The sequence below is a fragment of the Dicentrarchus labrax genome, unplaced genomic scaffold (genome assembly GCF_905237075.1).
Source record: "Dicentrarchus labrax unplaced genomic scaffold, dlabrax2021, whole genome shotgun sequence".
NCBI classification, from domain to species: Eukaryota; Metazoa; Chordata; class Actinopteri; family Moronidae; genus Dicentrarchus; species Dicentrarchus labrax.
The window spans coordinates 2,236,794-2,252,005 of record NW_026136721.1 but is presented as its reverse complement, the minus strand read 5'-3'; the positions used below and the strand labels follow the sequence as shown (position 1 = coordinate 2,252,005).

The following is a 15,212-nucleotide window of genomic DNA, read 5'->3' as shown; positions in this document are numbered from 1 at the left end:
AGCGAAGGCTCTGTGTCACTGTGCCCTCAGCCTGCGACATTTATGTCTCAAATAACGATCTAAACTTTAAAACAATTTCATTTAGTATTATTCACAGAAATGAATGAAATGCTGAGATATAGGCCGACTGTATATATTTTAAAACCCCCTTAAAATCAAGAAGGCCATGCAACCCCCTGTGAAGCTTTAGCAACCCCAAGTGGGGGTCAGGACCCCCAGGTTGGGAACCAGTGCTCTACAGTTTGTGCAGCGGACCCTATTCTTCTGTTAATTAATTGCTGCGAGTACTCAAATATGGAAACTACGTGAGTCCACATGTGTCAACTCACCTGGTCGTACTCAGTCCTGCCCCCTTGTGGCGACATGGCCAGAGGATAGGGGCTCAGCAGACCCCTGTGTCCCCCGTAGGCCTCGCCAAATGCAGGCTCCATCCCATTCATACCCGGCTGAGAGGAAGGAAACACACACACACACACACACACACACACACACACACACACACACAGGCACAAAGTGAGAAAGGAGGACCACGGGGAACGTCATTCAGAGGGGATGGGTGACAACGACTGCAGGTTTCAACTGCGTTCTTTCGTTACCTGAGGCATGCCCGAGGCAGGAGGGTGTCAGGTCGCGGTCACAACTTCAGTTCAAGTGAGATCTGCTGCAAAAACACAACCAGGTTCAGATCTGAACATCGAGATGAAACAAGGAAGAGGAGACAGCAGAGGAGCAGAAGAGCAGGGAGATGACAGGAGAGGAAGAGGAGGCGAGGGTGTGATTTACCTTCGGTTGAGAGTTGTGAGGGTCAAGGGGTGGAGCTCTTTTCACATGTCGCAGCCCTGCAGCTCTCAGCCTCCCAGCCTGGAGCGGATGAAAAGAAAAGGAGGAACAGGAAGGAGGGAATCAGACAGGAGCTCAACATAGGCCACACTGCAAATTATACAGCAATAAACAGTGAAAGCAAACACATCGTTAAACCGTAGAGAGGTATGGGGGTGTGATGTGTGTCTGTGTAGAGTTTTGAGTGTGAGCATATGGACATTATCAGAGTTGAACCGTTTTCTTGATAGGAAACAGCACAAGTTATTCAGTTGTCATTACATTCAGCCACAATGAGAAGAGACAGAAGCAGTAAAGAAGATAAAACACAGGTTTTAAATGTGTCATTTTCCTTTTTAAACCTTTCACCAGAAAACAGAAGTTATCTGTCACATCCTGTTGTGTTTTCTGTTTACTGCGATGTGTTTTTTTTTCTGTATTCTGTGGTTATGAAGTTAAACATGAATGAGGTTGGAGCTGTTTTTTCTGTTTGTTCAGCCACGGCTATTGTTTTTTTTTTTTTTTTTTGTTTTACATTTGCTGGCTAGTTTTTCTATTAATACATCTATTTATCCAGCATGAAAAAAAACATGCTGCTGACAGAAATGTAGGACATATCATTTCCTGAGAACAACCTGCCAACAATCAGCATTTAAAATAGCAAACAAAGATGCTTTTATGCACTAGATAAAGGTTGAATATCTTACTGTGTAGAGTAGCAATATACTTATGTAACATTTGTAGATGAATATTTCGGCTAATTATCAACCAGCGCGTGTCATTTCAGTGCTGTGTGTTACTATCACAAGCTGCATCAAAGACTAACTTTGATGTTATTTTGGTTAAAATAAATGACACAACCCGAGCAGGAAGAAATGAAGAAACAATGAGTGAGCCGGAAAAGGAGGAGAGTTTAGAAAGAAAAGGAAGAAGATGGAAAACAGATTAGATAAGTTAAACACTTCTTGGAGGCAAAAATGGGCTCCATTTAGCCTCAACGGGAGGAGTGGAAACACATTTTTCTTGCTCAGTCGGGGACAGGAGAGGAGGGAGAGTAGATCCTGGAGGCCCTCCTGTGCTGAGCTAGCCAGGTTAGCTGAGTGACTAGCAGCATTAGCTCGTATCATGACTGCCATTGTTGTGAATGAACAAAAAAAGAGAAGTCATTGTCATTCATATTTTGCCCTTTGTTCCGCCTTTGACATGATGAAACGGGTGGTATTTTATCTTTATCTTTTGTCAACAAATCCCATGCACAGACCCACGGCCGGCTCTCCCTACCTATCGGCTCTAACCCGAGATGTAAATCCTTAAAAAGACGGCCACCGTGCTCTTGTGAGTGTTTCCAGCAGCAGGACGGTGTACGTGGGGCTGAGAGAAAATAAACTACAGTGTGTGTGTGTGTGTGTGTGTGTGTTTATGTCACCAGTGCAACAGTGCGGCTCAGTTTTTGGACAACAATGGAGCTCTATGGCACAGAGGAATGAGATATATCAGGCCTTAGCTAGCTCTACCACTTAGCTAGACACATCAGGCTTTGGCTACACACACACACACACACACACACACACACAGTACTTAATAGCACTGTCAAGTCATTGTTAGGCATTTTTTGACAAAAAGGAAAATCCTTTAACCCAACTAAGTTGTCCTCTTGTCCTCTGCTTCTTCGACTCCACCCAATACGGTTAAACTCGACCAATGAGATCCCTGCCTGCTCTGCATCGGTTAATGTTTGTGTAACCAAACCTCCAATTCTCCATTAGAGGGGAGGCCACAGTGCAAACTACTGATCAGACCGAGCTCCTTTCAGACGGGGACATGATGAAACAGCGAGCAACACTAACACACACACACACACACACACACACACACACACAGTGCGGGAACAATGCAGACCTACTGTTCAGTACCTGTGGAAAAACCGGGAGAAAGCAGCTCACACTGACCCAGGTTCAGTGATTCAAGAACAATGCCATAATACGCTCTCTGTGGATTGACCTCAGGCACACAAGAATGAGGAAATGAGGATTGGCTGGGCGGTTATGACACTGCCTTGGCACGCCACATGGAAAACTGGTATTTGGCACACAGAGCAAGCCAGCTACCAAAATGCTGTGTACACAAACACTTATCGGACACATACAGTGTTTTGAAGTAGATAGCAAAACTGAAGGAAGGAATGTAACACATCCCAGAAAGTGACAAACATAAAAAGGATACACATCTTTATCATAAGGTTTCAGCAGTAGTGATACGAGCAGGCGTATTTGACACACAAAGCACTGGGAGTTTACACAGGGTTTAAGACTATGTACATTTTACGTCAGGAGTTTGCTTGACAACAATACAAGTAGTTCAAGTGGTGATTATGAGTGTTTCTTTCCTTATACAAAAAAAAAAAAAAAACCTCATACACCCAAATATGTCGCTTAGTGCAAACAATAACATAACCCATATGCAAACTGATCCACCTGATGTGCTCTCCACCAGTTCCTTTAATCTCCTTTATCTGACTACAGTGTCCTTCTGGGTATTTGCTCTTTTTACAAGGTAAATGTACACGCTGAAACTGAAGCCCCAAACAGATCCTTCTTTATATTTGTTTATATACTGGGGCTAATATGGGAGCCAGCCGAGCCTCCGCACAATAACAGTCCTGTAATCATTTAGTGTGTGTTGGTTCAACATAGGCCCGGTCCAAAGGTCTCCGTGCTCATAAACGCACTCGACACACAGAGTTCACGGTAAGGCAACAGACGAAAAGAAAGTGCTTCATCTCAAACCACTGCAGGTTAATACCCCCAATAACCGTCGGCTTTATGATCAGCCACCGACTCACTCTTTGTAAACAAGACTCCACAAGCTAAGGATGCCAACACAACCGAAGATTATGCAACAACTATAGTGACAAAACAAACACGCATGCTTACATTCACTCATTGGTTCACGTAGTGCAGTCTGTGCATGACACTTTTACTTGTTTTACCGAGAGAGCAATCCACAGGGGACATTTTAAGGTCTACTATGTCACATTTTCACCTTAAGGCCAGGACACACCAACCCGACGCCCGACCGTCGGCAGAAAAGCAGTCGGACTGATCAGTCGTCTGCCGTCTCCCCGAGTCGGTCAAAAAAAGTGCCCCGAACACACCAAACCGACGCTGACTGGAGCGTACGTTCTGCGCGTGTGCGAGGCGTAATACTTCCCCATAACAGCAGGTGGCGCTAATCTGTGTTGTCACCCAAGAGAGTGTTGATAGTAGTCAAGAAGGATCGTTATTGTCATTACTCGCTGAACGGGAAAATACGATGGCTAATAATAACAAGATACTGGCGTTGGCGTAGTATGTTTACCATCGTCACTTCCGGTTATCTTGTGCACTCACTGATTCGCTAGTCAAGGGCTAGCACTCCACCAATCAGATTGGTCATTGAGGCCGACGGCCACTGGTCGATTCTACATGTCGAATCGGCCAAAATGAACGCCAACGCCGAACTGACTCGAGTCACTGACCTTGCCCGACTGTCCCGACGTCAGACGGCCGATAATCGGGTTGGTGTGTCCGGGCCTTTAAAGGTTCAGTGTGTGACATTTAGGACGATCTGTTTTCATGAGTGTACAATCACCTGAATATAGGAATCGTTATGTTTTTGTTACCTTAGAATGAGATGTTTTTATCTAGGGATGCTGCGGGTCGCCCCTCCTGGAGGCCGCCATGTTTCTACAGTAACCCAGAACGAACCAACCAAACACTTCGGAAGGGAGGGCGAAGTGAGTGAGTTGCAATCTGCAACTACACCACTAGATGCCACTAAATCCTGCACACTGCTCCTTTAAAATGTCTAAAAGAAATGTTAAAACCCGGAGAAATCTGTAATATCATTCAAGGTGCGTTTCATTTGGTCACCTGTGAATGGCGTCATATCCGCCTTACCGCTTCCGGGGAAACGGCAGAGAGTGAGGAAGCGTCGTCTGCGAACGACACTAAATGCAGCATTAATAAAACGTTAATGCGTTACGTCGTCCCTAAACATGATTTCTGCCGGAGTCACGTGAGACAGTTTCACCAGCTGGTGGTTGTTTAACAATGGTAACACCAACTCCCATGAGCCAACGCTTCTTCATGAAGTCATCAAACTACAACCACTTGGTGGGAATTCAATACTGTCTGTTAAAATACCTTCTCAACCTTCCATCAGTAATGCACAGGAGCAATTGTCCTGAACACTGTGTGAGCAGCGGAAATGCTAAAGAATAATGACCCCATATCTTTGCAACAGCAAGGCCGGCTATTGAAATCAATGTGTATCACGCCATAACATACGCTACCAAAACGCTGCCAGACTGTAGGGCTGTAAAGATGAGTTGTTCCATAAATTCTTTGTCTGTTAAACGTCCAAAAAAGGTTAAAAAAAAAGTCTTTAAATAGCTTGTTTTGTCCAACTAACAGTCTAGAATACAAACATATTTAGGTTAATACCACTGAAGACAAACAAAACCTGTACATTTTCAAAACTGAGAAGCTGGAAGAAGGAACTGTTTGACTTTTCTTCTTAAAACATGATTTAAAAAATAAATTGATGATCAAAAATAGTTGCAGATGGATTGTTTCCTCTCTACTATATTTCAACAGTGTATTACAATGTGTTTGTGGTAGAAAATATGACTATTGTGGTATTTCTGTCAGACTGTATCCTTATAAAAGTCAGTTATCACACTTCATTATTAGTCCTCTGGTGTGTGTGAGCGGTTTCTAATAACCTTTTAGTACTTTAAAGTGTTTATATCCCATTTCATAGCAGGAGTTAGTGAAAACTTGTTTTTACACAGTAACTTTCAAAATAAAAGGCATTATAGAATAACTAGCCTATAGCTGATTATAACGCACAATTCCTCTCATCCACACATGTGCCAAACACATCTGAGAGTGGAAACAAGTGAGTCTGACAGTGGACCATGAGGCAAATTTAAAGCATTAGCAGTCTGACCAGACAATGAACCTTCAGCAGCTGGAGGCCTCTTTAGAAAAAAAAAAAAAAAAAAAAGCCCTCCTCCTGTATGATAGAGGACGGCGCGGTTATGGATGGATGGAGGTTACGCACGGAGAGACGAGAAAAAAGTGAATTAGGCAGGAGTCCATGAAGAGGCTGTGATGGCGGAGAGTGTGCCCGAAAACAGGGAGGAGTAGACGGGGGAGCAGGGGGGGAGAGACGGTCTGGCTGTCGGTCTGTCTGGGAGGCCAATTTGCCAAATTAAAGCTCCAAAAATCTGGGCGGCGGACAAAGCTCCGTCTCGCCTGGGAAATCTCCATTTCTCATCTAATTAAATCAATAAAAAAATACTTGAATCACAGCAAAGCACAAAAAATAAAAAATACAAACACCCTGAACGACCTGGATGCGCCCCCCGTCTCTCCTCTCCGTGTCCTTGGAGCTCCGTTTCCCGTAACGATGGAGAGCCAAAGTGGCCCCCGTCTGCCGCCCCTCGCCTCGGCTCGCTCCCTGTCCATCCGGTGCGCGTCCCGCTCTCCCCGAAAAAAAACCCAAACAACCCCTCTCCGACGAACCGATCCGTGCAGCAGAACTGACGGGGCATGACGGTGCTGTGTGTCCGCACAGCTGGATGGAACAACACACGGAGCCAGAGCAGGGGGAAGAGAAGGTGCCATGGTGGCAGCCAGCAGTGTGTCCCGCATGGCACGGCGAGCCGAGGAGCCGAGGAGCCGCACTTCCACATCCAGACTCCTCTTTTCTATTTCACACTGCACAATTCACAACCCGTGCATTTTTATTTGTCAGAAAAACAAAAGCATTCATTCCTACCAGAAGCGGCCACCACGCGTCGCGGAGTATCCAGCCGAGACAACAGGGATCGTTTCAGCGCAAGACAACAATAAAAAGGGGGCGCAGCTGGCAGTGCCACCGGATGTCCAATATTAATTGTTAATACGGCCGATTTCTGAGCATGTGGATCGGCTTCAGGGTTTTAAAGGATCCAGCTCCACGCACGTATAAAGTCTGTTCCTGCCCACACTGCCTCGGACTTTTTTTTTTTGGTAAATATCAAAGTTGACGCGAAGAATAAATCACAGAACAAGTTTGGCTGCTGTTCGTCCACCTGCAGGTGCTGCCGCCGATCGGTGGTGGTAATGTTCCTGTACAGGCCATTTTAAGTTATATACTCGGTATAAAATGAAGGTTTGTTGCAATAAAAACTGTAAAGTTTGCACAGGAAAAAAAAAAAACCCCCACACACACACACAATGGGAGCGATTTATTCTCACACATATGCGCAGAAATATGAGCAAATAAAAGCAGAAATAATGAAAAATATAAAGTATAAATGCGTGGTGGGTTGTTAAAAAGGGTTGCAGGAATGTATTAAAAGCACCAGTTTTTATAAATATTGTTTTGTTTGTTTGTTTGGATACGGTGCATTCAAAATAATCCAAGTCAAGTGTGTGCTACTGTATGTAAATCCGTGTGAAAGTAGCCATTTTTTTAATCACAGAAGCCCGTTAAAGCACACATAATGCCCCCGTGTCTCTGCGCTGCCTATCTGTCAGGAACTTCGCGGTCCTTAAACTTGATGGAAACGCGCATTTTTATCCGCCTGTAGGCTCACAGCTGCGAGCCGGGGCTTTCTTTCTTTCTCTCTGTCTGTCTTTTTTTTTTTTTTTTTTTTACCTTATCGCGTGTCCTCAGATGTCCCCTCGGAGTCAAGGCTCCTCCGGACGGGGGTAAAATGTCGGCCTCGGCCTCTCCAGATGATATTATTACGCACCATCCACGGAGCGGAGAAGAGCCCCGCACGGACAACCAGCGGCGGCCGCTCAGCCCCGGAGAGATCCCGTTCAACCTACAGCCGCATGCAGGAAGTTAGTTCACAGTAGTAGCGAGCTGTGGCCTATATGGCGGATAAACGGGACAGAAAATATGGTTGTAGGACTGTTAAACACCCCTCCTCCTCCTCCTCCTCCTCCTCCTCCTCCTCCTCCTCCTCATGGCTCTCCCTCCCCTCCATTGGTGCACAAGCGTACCGTTTAGGAGATGAGCGAGTGGGAGAATAAAAGCAGTCATCTCGCCCCCCCCCAGCCTCACCACCCTGCAGCTGATTGCTTTATTAATAAAGTTTTACCGGCTGGTGCCAACAACACAACACTGGAGGACAGCCCCCCCCCCACCCCCTCCCTCCCGGCGGCGCGCTTTAAAAACACTTTTTCTATATATATTTTTTTTTGGGGGGCAGAGACACAAACATTAAAAAAAAAGGGAGAGAGAGAGAGATGGAGGGCGTGGATCCGCGCGGTTGGATGTGTTGCACAGGCGATAGGTCCTCTTTTGTTGTGGTTGTTGTTGTTGTTGTTGTGTGTCCGTGTTGTTGTTGTTTACGCGCGGGGGGAGGGGGGTTAGCTGCGTGCTTCAGGTAGAGAAATGAGTTGTGAGCGACTGACCTGGTCGGGATGGGAAGTGTGTCAGCTGTGAAAACAGTTGCAGCTCTCATCGGCGGATTGGGGGGCACTTGAGTTCACGAATAATCCCGTACACCGACTGTCAATCCTCGAGAGATTATCGTGGCACACTTCTGGCCCGGGGTTTCAGAATAAAGGTCGCTGCGTTTGTTTGTTCATTACAGTGATTCCCAGCCTAGGGGTCGCCAAAGTGTCACGGGGGTCGCAAGGCCTTCTTGGTTTTAAGGGGTGTAAGATAACGTATATGGCAGCATTGTATTTATTACTGGGAAGAAAACTGAATGAAATTGTTTTTTTTTTTTAAAGATTAAGGCAAAGTAAACTTGAACTCAAGCTATAATCATTCTCTGATAAACAGCCTCGTCCTGCATTAGACAAATATGCAGTTAATATAACCAAAGAGCTAAATGAACAATGGCCAAATGTCAGGGAGAAGAAAACACAGAATTTGACCCCAAAAAAAGGTTATTAAGTATGAATGACAGAGGATTGTATAAGGTAGTCCCTAAAAATAATAGAAAAACTCATTTCTGATGCAATATTTACAGGAAATAATCATAACAAAAATGTTCAAATTCCTTTAATTGCTTGTTTTACACAAACTCCCTGATGTTTACATTATGATGCAAAAAAAGAGAACCACCAGAACATTGAGACCACTTAAACTATTAAAAAATATAAAATATTTTCTAATCAATCTGGTGATTTTTTATTTTATAGATTCCAAATGAAAAGAAAAAACACTCGACCTATACTAATACTAAGTAGTTCTGTTATTAGTGCAGGTATTGGATGTAGAGCTTTGATGGGGCCCAAAAAAAAACCCAACCTAGCCCAGAGAAGATTCTGTGTGAGCCCAAACCACCATAAATAAATAATTACCAAAATTAATAAATAACCAATGAGCTCATTAACTACAGTTGCATGCATTATTAATAAAATATTAAATATATATTTAAAAACAATCTAATTCTGTCCGAGCCCGACCTTACGGCAGCAGGTGTGGGAACCAAGCGGGGACCGTAGGGTCCAGTCGGGTTCAGGCTGATAATTAAAGCTCTAATTGGATGATCCTTGTATGGCTTAACTCTATGCTACTAAACCGTACACAAAAATCATAAAAAATCTTTAAAATAAACACCTTTACTTTAACTTTAACAAATAAATGTCAGAACAAGTGTAGTTGTCACATGGATTCAAAAACATACAGTGTTTCCAGTTGGGATAACAAATCAGATCTGACATGATTACATTTTAACCTTCATTTTTTTCCACCATATATAAAATAGAATTTTGTTCATTTCCGTGGGGCTTTTATTATGAAAAACGCACAGCTGTGTTTCCGGTTTAGTGCTGATTGACTGTCGGCAGCTTGACTCTCAGCGGAGCTAGTGAAAACGGATATGGTTTACGACACAGCGTCGTCAGAGGGGCGGGGTCACACGACCCGTCTTTAAGGACACCGGGAGGACTGGGGCTGTGAACCCGCTGACCCGAGCAGGTCCCCGGGCAGCTTCGCAGCAGAGTCCCGCTGGAACCACTTCGGCTGCTTTCCGACACGTTTGAATGAAGTTTTTGTAAGAAAACTTTACGTAGTCGGCCTATTTCTCAGCATGTGGTTCTTCTGTGTAGAAAAGTAAAAGTAAATGTAAAGTAAACTGTTCAATTAATTATCTAACAGAACAATGGCGAAGGGCCAAGGACGAGAAAACAGTGAATTTGTCATAAAATAAATATATTTGATTGTATAAAATGATAAATAAAATACATATAACAGACAATTTTATAAAAGTTCCCTTAACAGGAAATAATCGGCTCAAAATTCATCCAAATCACTTGTTTTACACAAACTTCTTGCAGTTACTGAGTTCACTATTTGGGTTCATTGTACAGTTTTGAATATAAATATAAATATCCATAAAATATGTCACATAGTTTACTCAAAGATAGAAAAGGGGTTGTGGTGTATTTTCGTGGCTGCCAATAGTTGGTCTGTGGATGACTGAAAAAGAAAAGGTCGGCCCCTCTTCTTGCTTTGATTTAGGACTTTATTGAAGAAAAACAAGTGAGTTTCAGATGCATCTTCTGGCCGAATTGTCCTACCCCTCTCCCCCCTGTTCAGCCCTTATATACCAGCACATAAACATCCTATAGGCTCCAAAACTGACAGAATTTCCTGTTATGAACATAGCTGTCTTTTGTATACACATAAGCGGATGTTTCCTACACAAACTTCCTAATCTAAAGTCTTCCTGCACACCTAAAGTGTGAGGCACCAGATCCCATCATGTGAACATCCTGCTTTTCACACATAGGGAGAGAGGTTTAATGTATGGACTTTCAGAATAAAATATCCCTCATATCCCTCAAGGAAATCTACCACTGATTGTGCTCTAATACATTAAGTAAACCTACGACCACTGACTAAGTGACATATTTTATGGCTGCTTCATATTATATTACTGCATATTATACTCGACTGCACAATGAACCCAAATTGTAAACACAATAAATGTGGGAAGTTTGTGTAAAACGAGCTACTAAGATTTAATTTTGAGCTTTATTTTGACATTATTATTGTGAGTTTTTGTGATATTTTTAGGAACTTTTTACACAATCCTCTGTCATACTTACTGAATAGAGTTTTTTCGGGGTCAAATTCAGTGTTTTCTTCTCCCTGACACTTGACTATTGTTCTATTAGCTCTTTGGTTATTTTAACTGCTTGTTTTTCTAATGCAGGACGAAGCTGTTCAGCAGAGAGAAACTTAAAAAAAACAAACAATTACATGTAGTTTTCTTCACAGGAATAGATGAAATGCTGAGACAGGCCTGAGGCCTGCTGTGTATATTTTTTATGTTTTCTTACACCCCTTAAAAATCAAGAAGGCCTCGCGACCTCCTGTGGAGCTTTGGCAACCCCTAGTGGGACCCGCAGGCTGGGAATCACTGCTTTACGTCATCCAATATCAGCTCACTTCAGTTAGTTTGAGTTCACTTTATTGAATTTATTGTAGTTAGGAAAGTTCAGATTTCGTCTTAATTTTATGAAGCAAGAAAATAGTCTGAAAAAAGTACATTGTATTGAATTAAAGCTGCAGTAGGTAATATCTGCTGAAACATTCACTATATCCTGACTGTAGATTGTATTTGACGACCTGGGAATGAGACACAACAATCCACTATCGGGTCTTTAAATCTTTCTCGTTTGGACCCGGTGGATTCTTGCAAATGCCGTTAGGAACACTAGGACGAGCCAGAGGAAGCTGATCTTTTCACACATTATCTGTCTCATGTTCTATTGTCAGGATATAGTGAACCTTAAATATAATGCTCAGTACATATCTTAGTCACAACCGTCTAATAACCAAATTTAAGGTACCCATATCAAAATGTCTTTGAAGAAAAAAAAATATTATTACTGGGTTATTTTTAATTATAAAACACCAGCTTTAAAAACCCCGCATCCATCAGGCTCTACTTTACAGTATACTTTGAAATTGAGAGATTAAAAGCTGCATCATCGGGCTCGCAGCTGCTCCCACTTTATTGTCAGTTTACACTGAAATTAATTTAGCACCCTTGGGCAGTTTCGTTCAAGAAATATACACACAGAGATTGAACATACAGTATGACGCTTCCCACAGATGTATAAACCATCAAACATCCTTATAAATATCACATCATATCCTCTGGATTTAGGTCTCAGTTAGCAGCACACTGATTTTGGTTCAGTAACAGGATTGACGGATGTATAGAAGAAATCTTCAGCCTGTTGTGTTTAAATGGAGGAACTTACCGCCTCTTGGAGGGCAGAAGTTGGTATTCTCTGTTCAAAAGCAAGTCTGAGCATGCTTGCTGTGAGTTGCTTGAAAGGAGTGTGCCACAGGTTGGCCAATAATCTCCGCTCAAATTTGGATTTGATTATATTGTTTAGCTTTAAGTTTCACAGATAAGCAGCTAAGCCAGACCGTGCTGCAGCACAGCATGACACTGAATTAAAAATAACCTGGCTACTGGCTCCGAAAGATCAGAGTCTACGAAGGAAGTAAACACGCTGCTGTAACTTCTTACAAATAAATTCTATATGAGGAGTTCCTGATACGGTGGCATCTATCAAAACAGCCAGCAGGTATTTGTATGAAGTACGATTTAATTTCTACATTGCAGACAGTCAGGAGGAAAGACAAAAATAATTTCAACTGTGATGAAGAGAAGCAACACTCTGTAACACAGCAAGTGTTATTTAGGCCAGCTCATATAGCTGTTTGCATAAAGATTGTTAAATCTTAATGGAGAAAAGTAGGTTGCCATGGCGCATGAACGCATTAAGCCACATTTGATGAATATTACAGAGGATAAGCTGTGGGGTGTTTGTGTTTATCTGTCTGTCGGTTAAAGCCTGTATGTGTAGGCCTGTAGGCTGTGTGTGTGTGTGTGTGTGTGTGTGGCCTTAATAATGTGCATTAATTCAGCTTTAATCTGTTTAACCAGAAATGTAGGCCGAGCTTGGATATATCATACTTACAGGGACAATGTCGCCATTTTTGGTAAGTGAAGTGGGCTCTGTGTAGTGCTTGAGGAGAAGCACAGTGAACATAATTAGCCTAGTGTCCTCACCAGGGGCGTATCTAAAGAATTATTCACAGGGTGTCTAGAGGGTGACAGAAATATTTATATATTTTGATGTAATTGCAAATATTCACATACATCAATATTTGCTTGGAAAAGCCCCCAAATGAAGATGTTTGAACTCAAAATTACATTTACATACATATTGAATGGAAATATCTAAAGGTGGCATTAGAAATCAATAAACTGTTCTATTTCCAAATCTTCAGAAATGTTTCCAAATGTCTTTTTTCATTAAACTTAAACCTGTCACTTTGTCTAAAATGTGGCCGTAAATGATCATTAAATTATAAGTGTTAAATTAAAAATTAATCTTGTTAAATTTGAGTGAGTATTTGACACCAAACTGGGGTGGCCAGGCATTTTTTACGGGTGGAAGCTGCCACCCATCAACACATAAAAGATGGACTTCACTTCCTCCTATTCTACAAAAATGAAGCGGAAATATCCTGCATACAGCCGCTCCCATCTTTCACCACTCTGAGCCGGAGTCTGCGTTTCAGGGTCAGCGCCAACTCTATATCTGTCAATGCTGCCACGCCATGTCACCCATCTATATCCACCCCCTGGTCCTCACTCCCGTAGCTTTCTTTCTCAGCAGACCTTTTTCACAGCAGCCATTTTGACACGAAGTAATAGGGTAAACATAGGTGTTAATTAAGGTTCTGTTCCATTTAGTGTAGCAGGACCGTTCTTGTAAGCAAACATGCACAATAGCATGACTCTGTTTGACCTGAATGGAACTGAACCTTAATTAGTATCACTGGTTACACCTGTGTTTACCCTACGACTACATGTCAAAATGGCTGCTGTGAGAAAGGTCAGTTGGTTAGTCAGTCACAAAAGCGCTGCAGCTTTTTTCAGAATGGTCCTGTTGATTTCATGGGCTGTTTACTCATTAATCTGCAGCCGTAATGAGACCGCAGCGCCGCACCACCACTCATTTATTTACAGCTGTGAATTATACATGAATGCTTGTCCTCCTAGGTGGTAACAAAATGAGATAGATTTTATAGAACTTAATCATAACCCAGTGCTGAGCCTGCGAGCATATCACCGCTACATTTCTGCACCAGTAAATATTAATAATTGCACACATTGAACATGTTGTGTTTGTTTCTGAACCTTATTCAGGGGTTGCTGACTGTGCTTAAACATTTATTTAATTTTCCACTGTGATAAAACAAGTGTTTTAAGGAAACAGCTAAGGTTTAGACCTAATATAAAATCACTATTATGTCTTCCTGTGGATTAAAGATACATTGCCTCTGCATCATAACACCCAGTTATCTCCAGGTACTGGTGGGTAAAGGATACTTACAGTGAGACTTACAGCATTAGTTTATGCAGGTGTAACGTAAAATATAATGTCAAACACAAATTTCCTATTCAACCATCTGACAAGCAGTTAAGTAGAAGCATACTGGCCGATTAACACTCACTGCCTGCAGTTGGCATAAGGATCAAAATGGCAGCAGCTATGACTTTCTTTGCCGGTAGATTCGGGGCCTCAAACTGCCAGCCGTCATTTGTAGCCCTCTAACCCCCTTTTTCCTAATTGTTTGATTATCAATTGAAACTACCCACTTGATATACAACTAAAATAAAAACAATTCTATTTTAAAAATGTATTTAGTTTGGTGAAAAATAAAGGTTAAAGGTAGTTGAAGTGGACCTCTTACAATACCAACAGTGGGCCCCAAGCCAATCTGAGTTTGAGACTCCTGCTGTGGATGGTGAACATTAATGTCTTTTCCTCTATAGGTGTGAATTTCTGCTGTTACTCTTTTAGGGCTTCCGGTTGGGCTGGAACTGGTCCAGAACTGAAGCTTTGCATTTGGACAAAATTATCTGTGCATCAATAACACACTGTGCGTGTTGAATATTAAACAGCAGTAGGTTAGTGCTGTCCGTCCTTATCACAGAGAGGAGTTGTATATTTGCAGCTACAAAATATCCATTCATCCACTGTGTGCAACCAGTTTTTTATTTAAATGTACCAAACAGTTTTAGTAAGGACCTTGTTTTTCAGCTTTGATAAAGGTCTAGAAGAAACTGAATTCTTGTTGTATTCGATGAATATTTGCTCAAATGATCAGCTCAATTGACAGTTTCAGCCTTTAAAAGCAATCTTGGCAGGCAAATGTACCTTACCTTTTAGTATTTCACTTGCCAGCTCCTCTTCCTATAGTACATTGCTGATTTCTAAACAAGGGGTTAAGTATTTAAATATTAAAAAAATCTTTAATATTGCGTTGTGCGGAGGTGTATTTTGAGGTCCTTGTTG

At 42.2% G+C, this 15,212-nt stretch overlaps 2 protein-coding genes across 8 annotated transcripts in view; one reads left to right on the top strand and one right to left on the bottom strand.

The window, feature by feature from the left end:
• Positions 1–8,410, bottom strand: part of LOC127354730 (CREB3 regulatory factor) — a 34,944-nt gene extending 26,534 nt beyond the window's left edge. The window contains exons 1-5 of one of the 7 annotated variants that reach the window (XM_051384860.1): positions 8,277–8,396; positions 7,510–7,681; positions 784–861; positions 597–661; positions 330–446 (exon numbers count right to left, since the gene is read on the bottom strand). In XM_051384860.1, the coding sequence (XP_051240820.1) occupies positions 330–446; positions 597–605 (126 nt within the window). In that variant the 5' untranslated portion in view covers positions 606–661; positions 784–861; positions 7,510–7,681; positions 8,277–8,396. Of the gene's footprint in view, positions 1–329; positions 447–596; positions 662–783; positions 862–2,732; positions 2,757–6,216; positions 6,237–6,645; positions 6,857–7,509; positions 7,792–8,276 lie in introns of those variants that run through there. The other 6 variants (XM_051384861.1, XM_051384866.1, XM_051384865.1 and 3 more) reach the window with 6 other exon arrangements.
• The window catches only part of LOC127354729 (stress-induced-phosphoprotein 1), a 164,719-nt gene that overhangs the window by 113,059 nt on the left and 36,448 nt on the right, over positions 1–15,212 (top strand). The gene's annotated exons all lie outside the window — the stretch shown is intronic.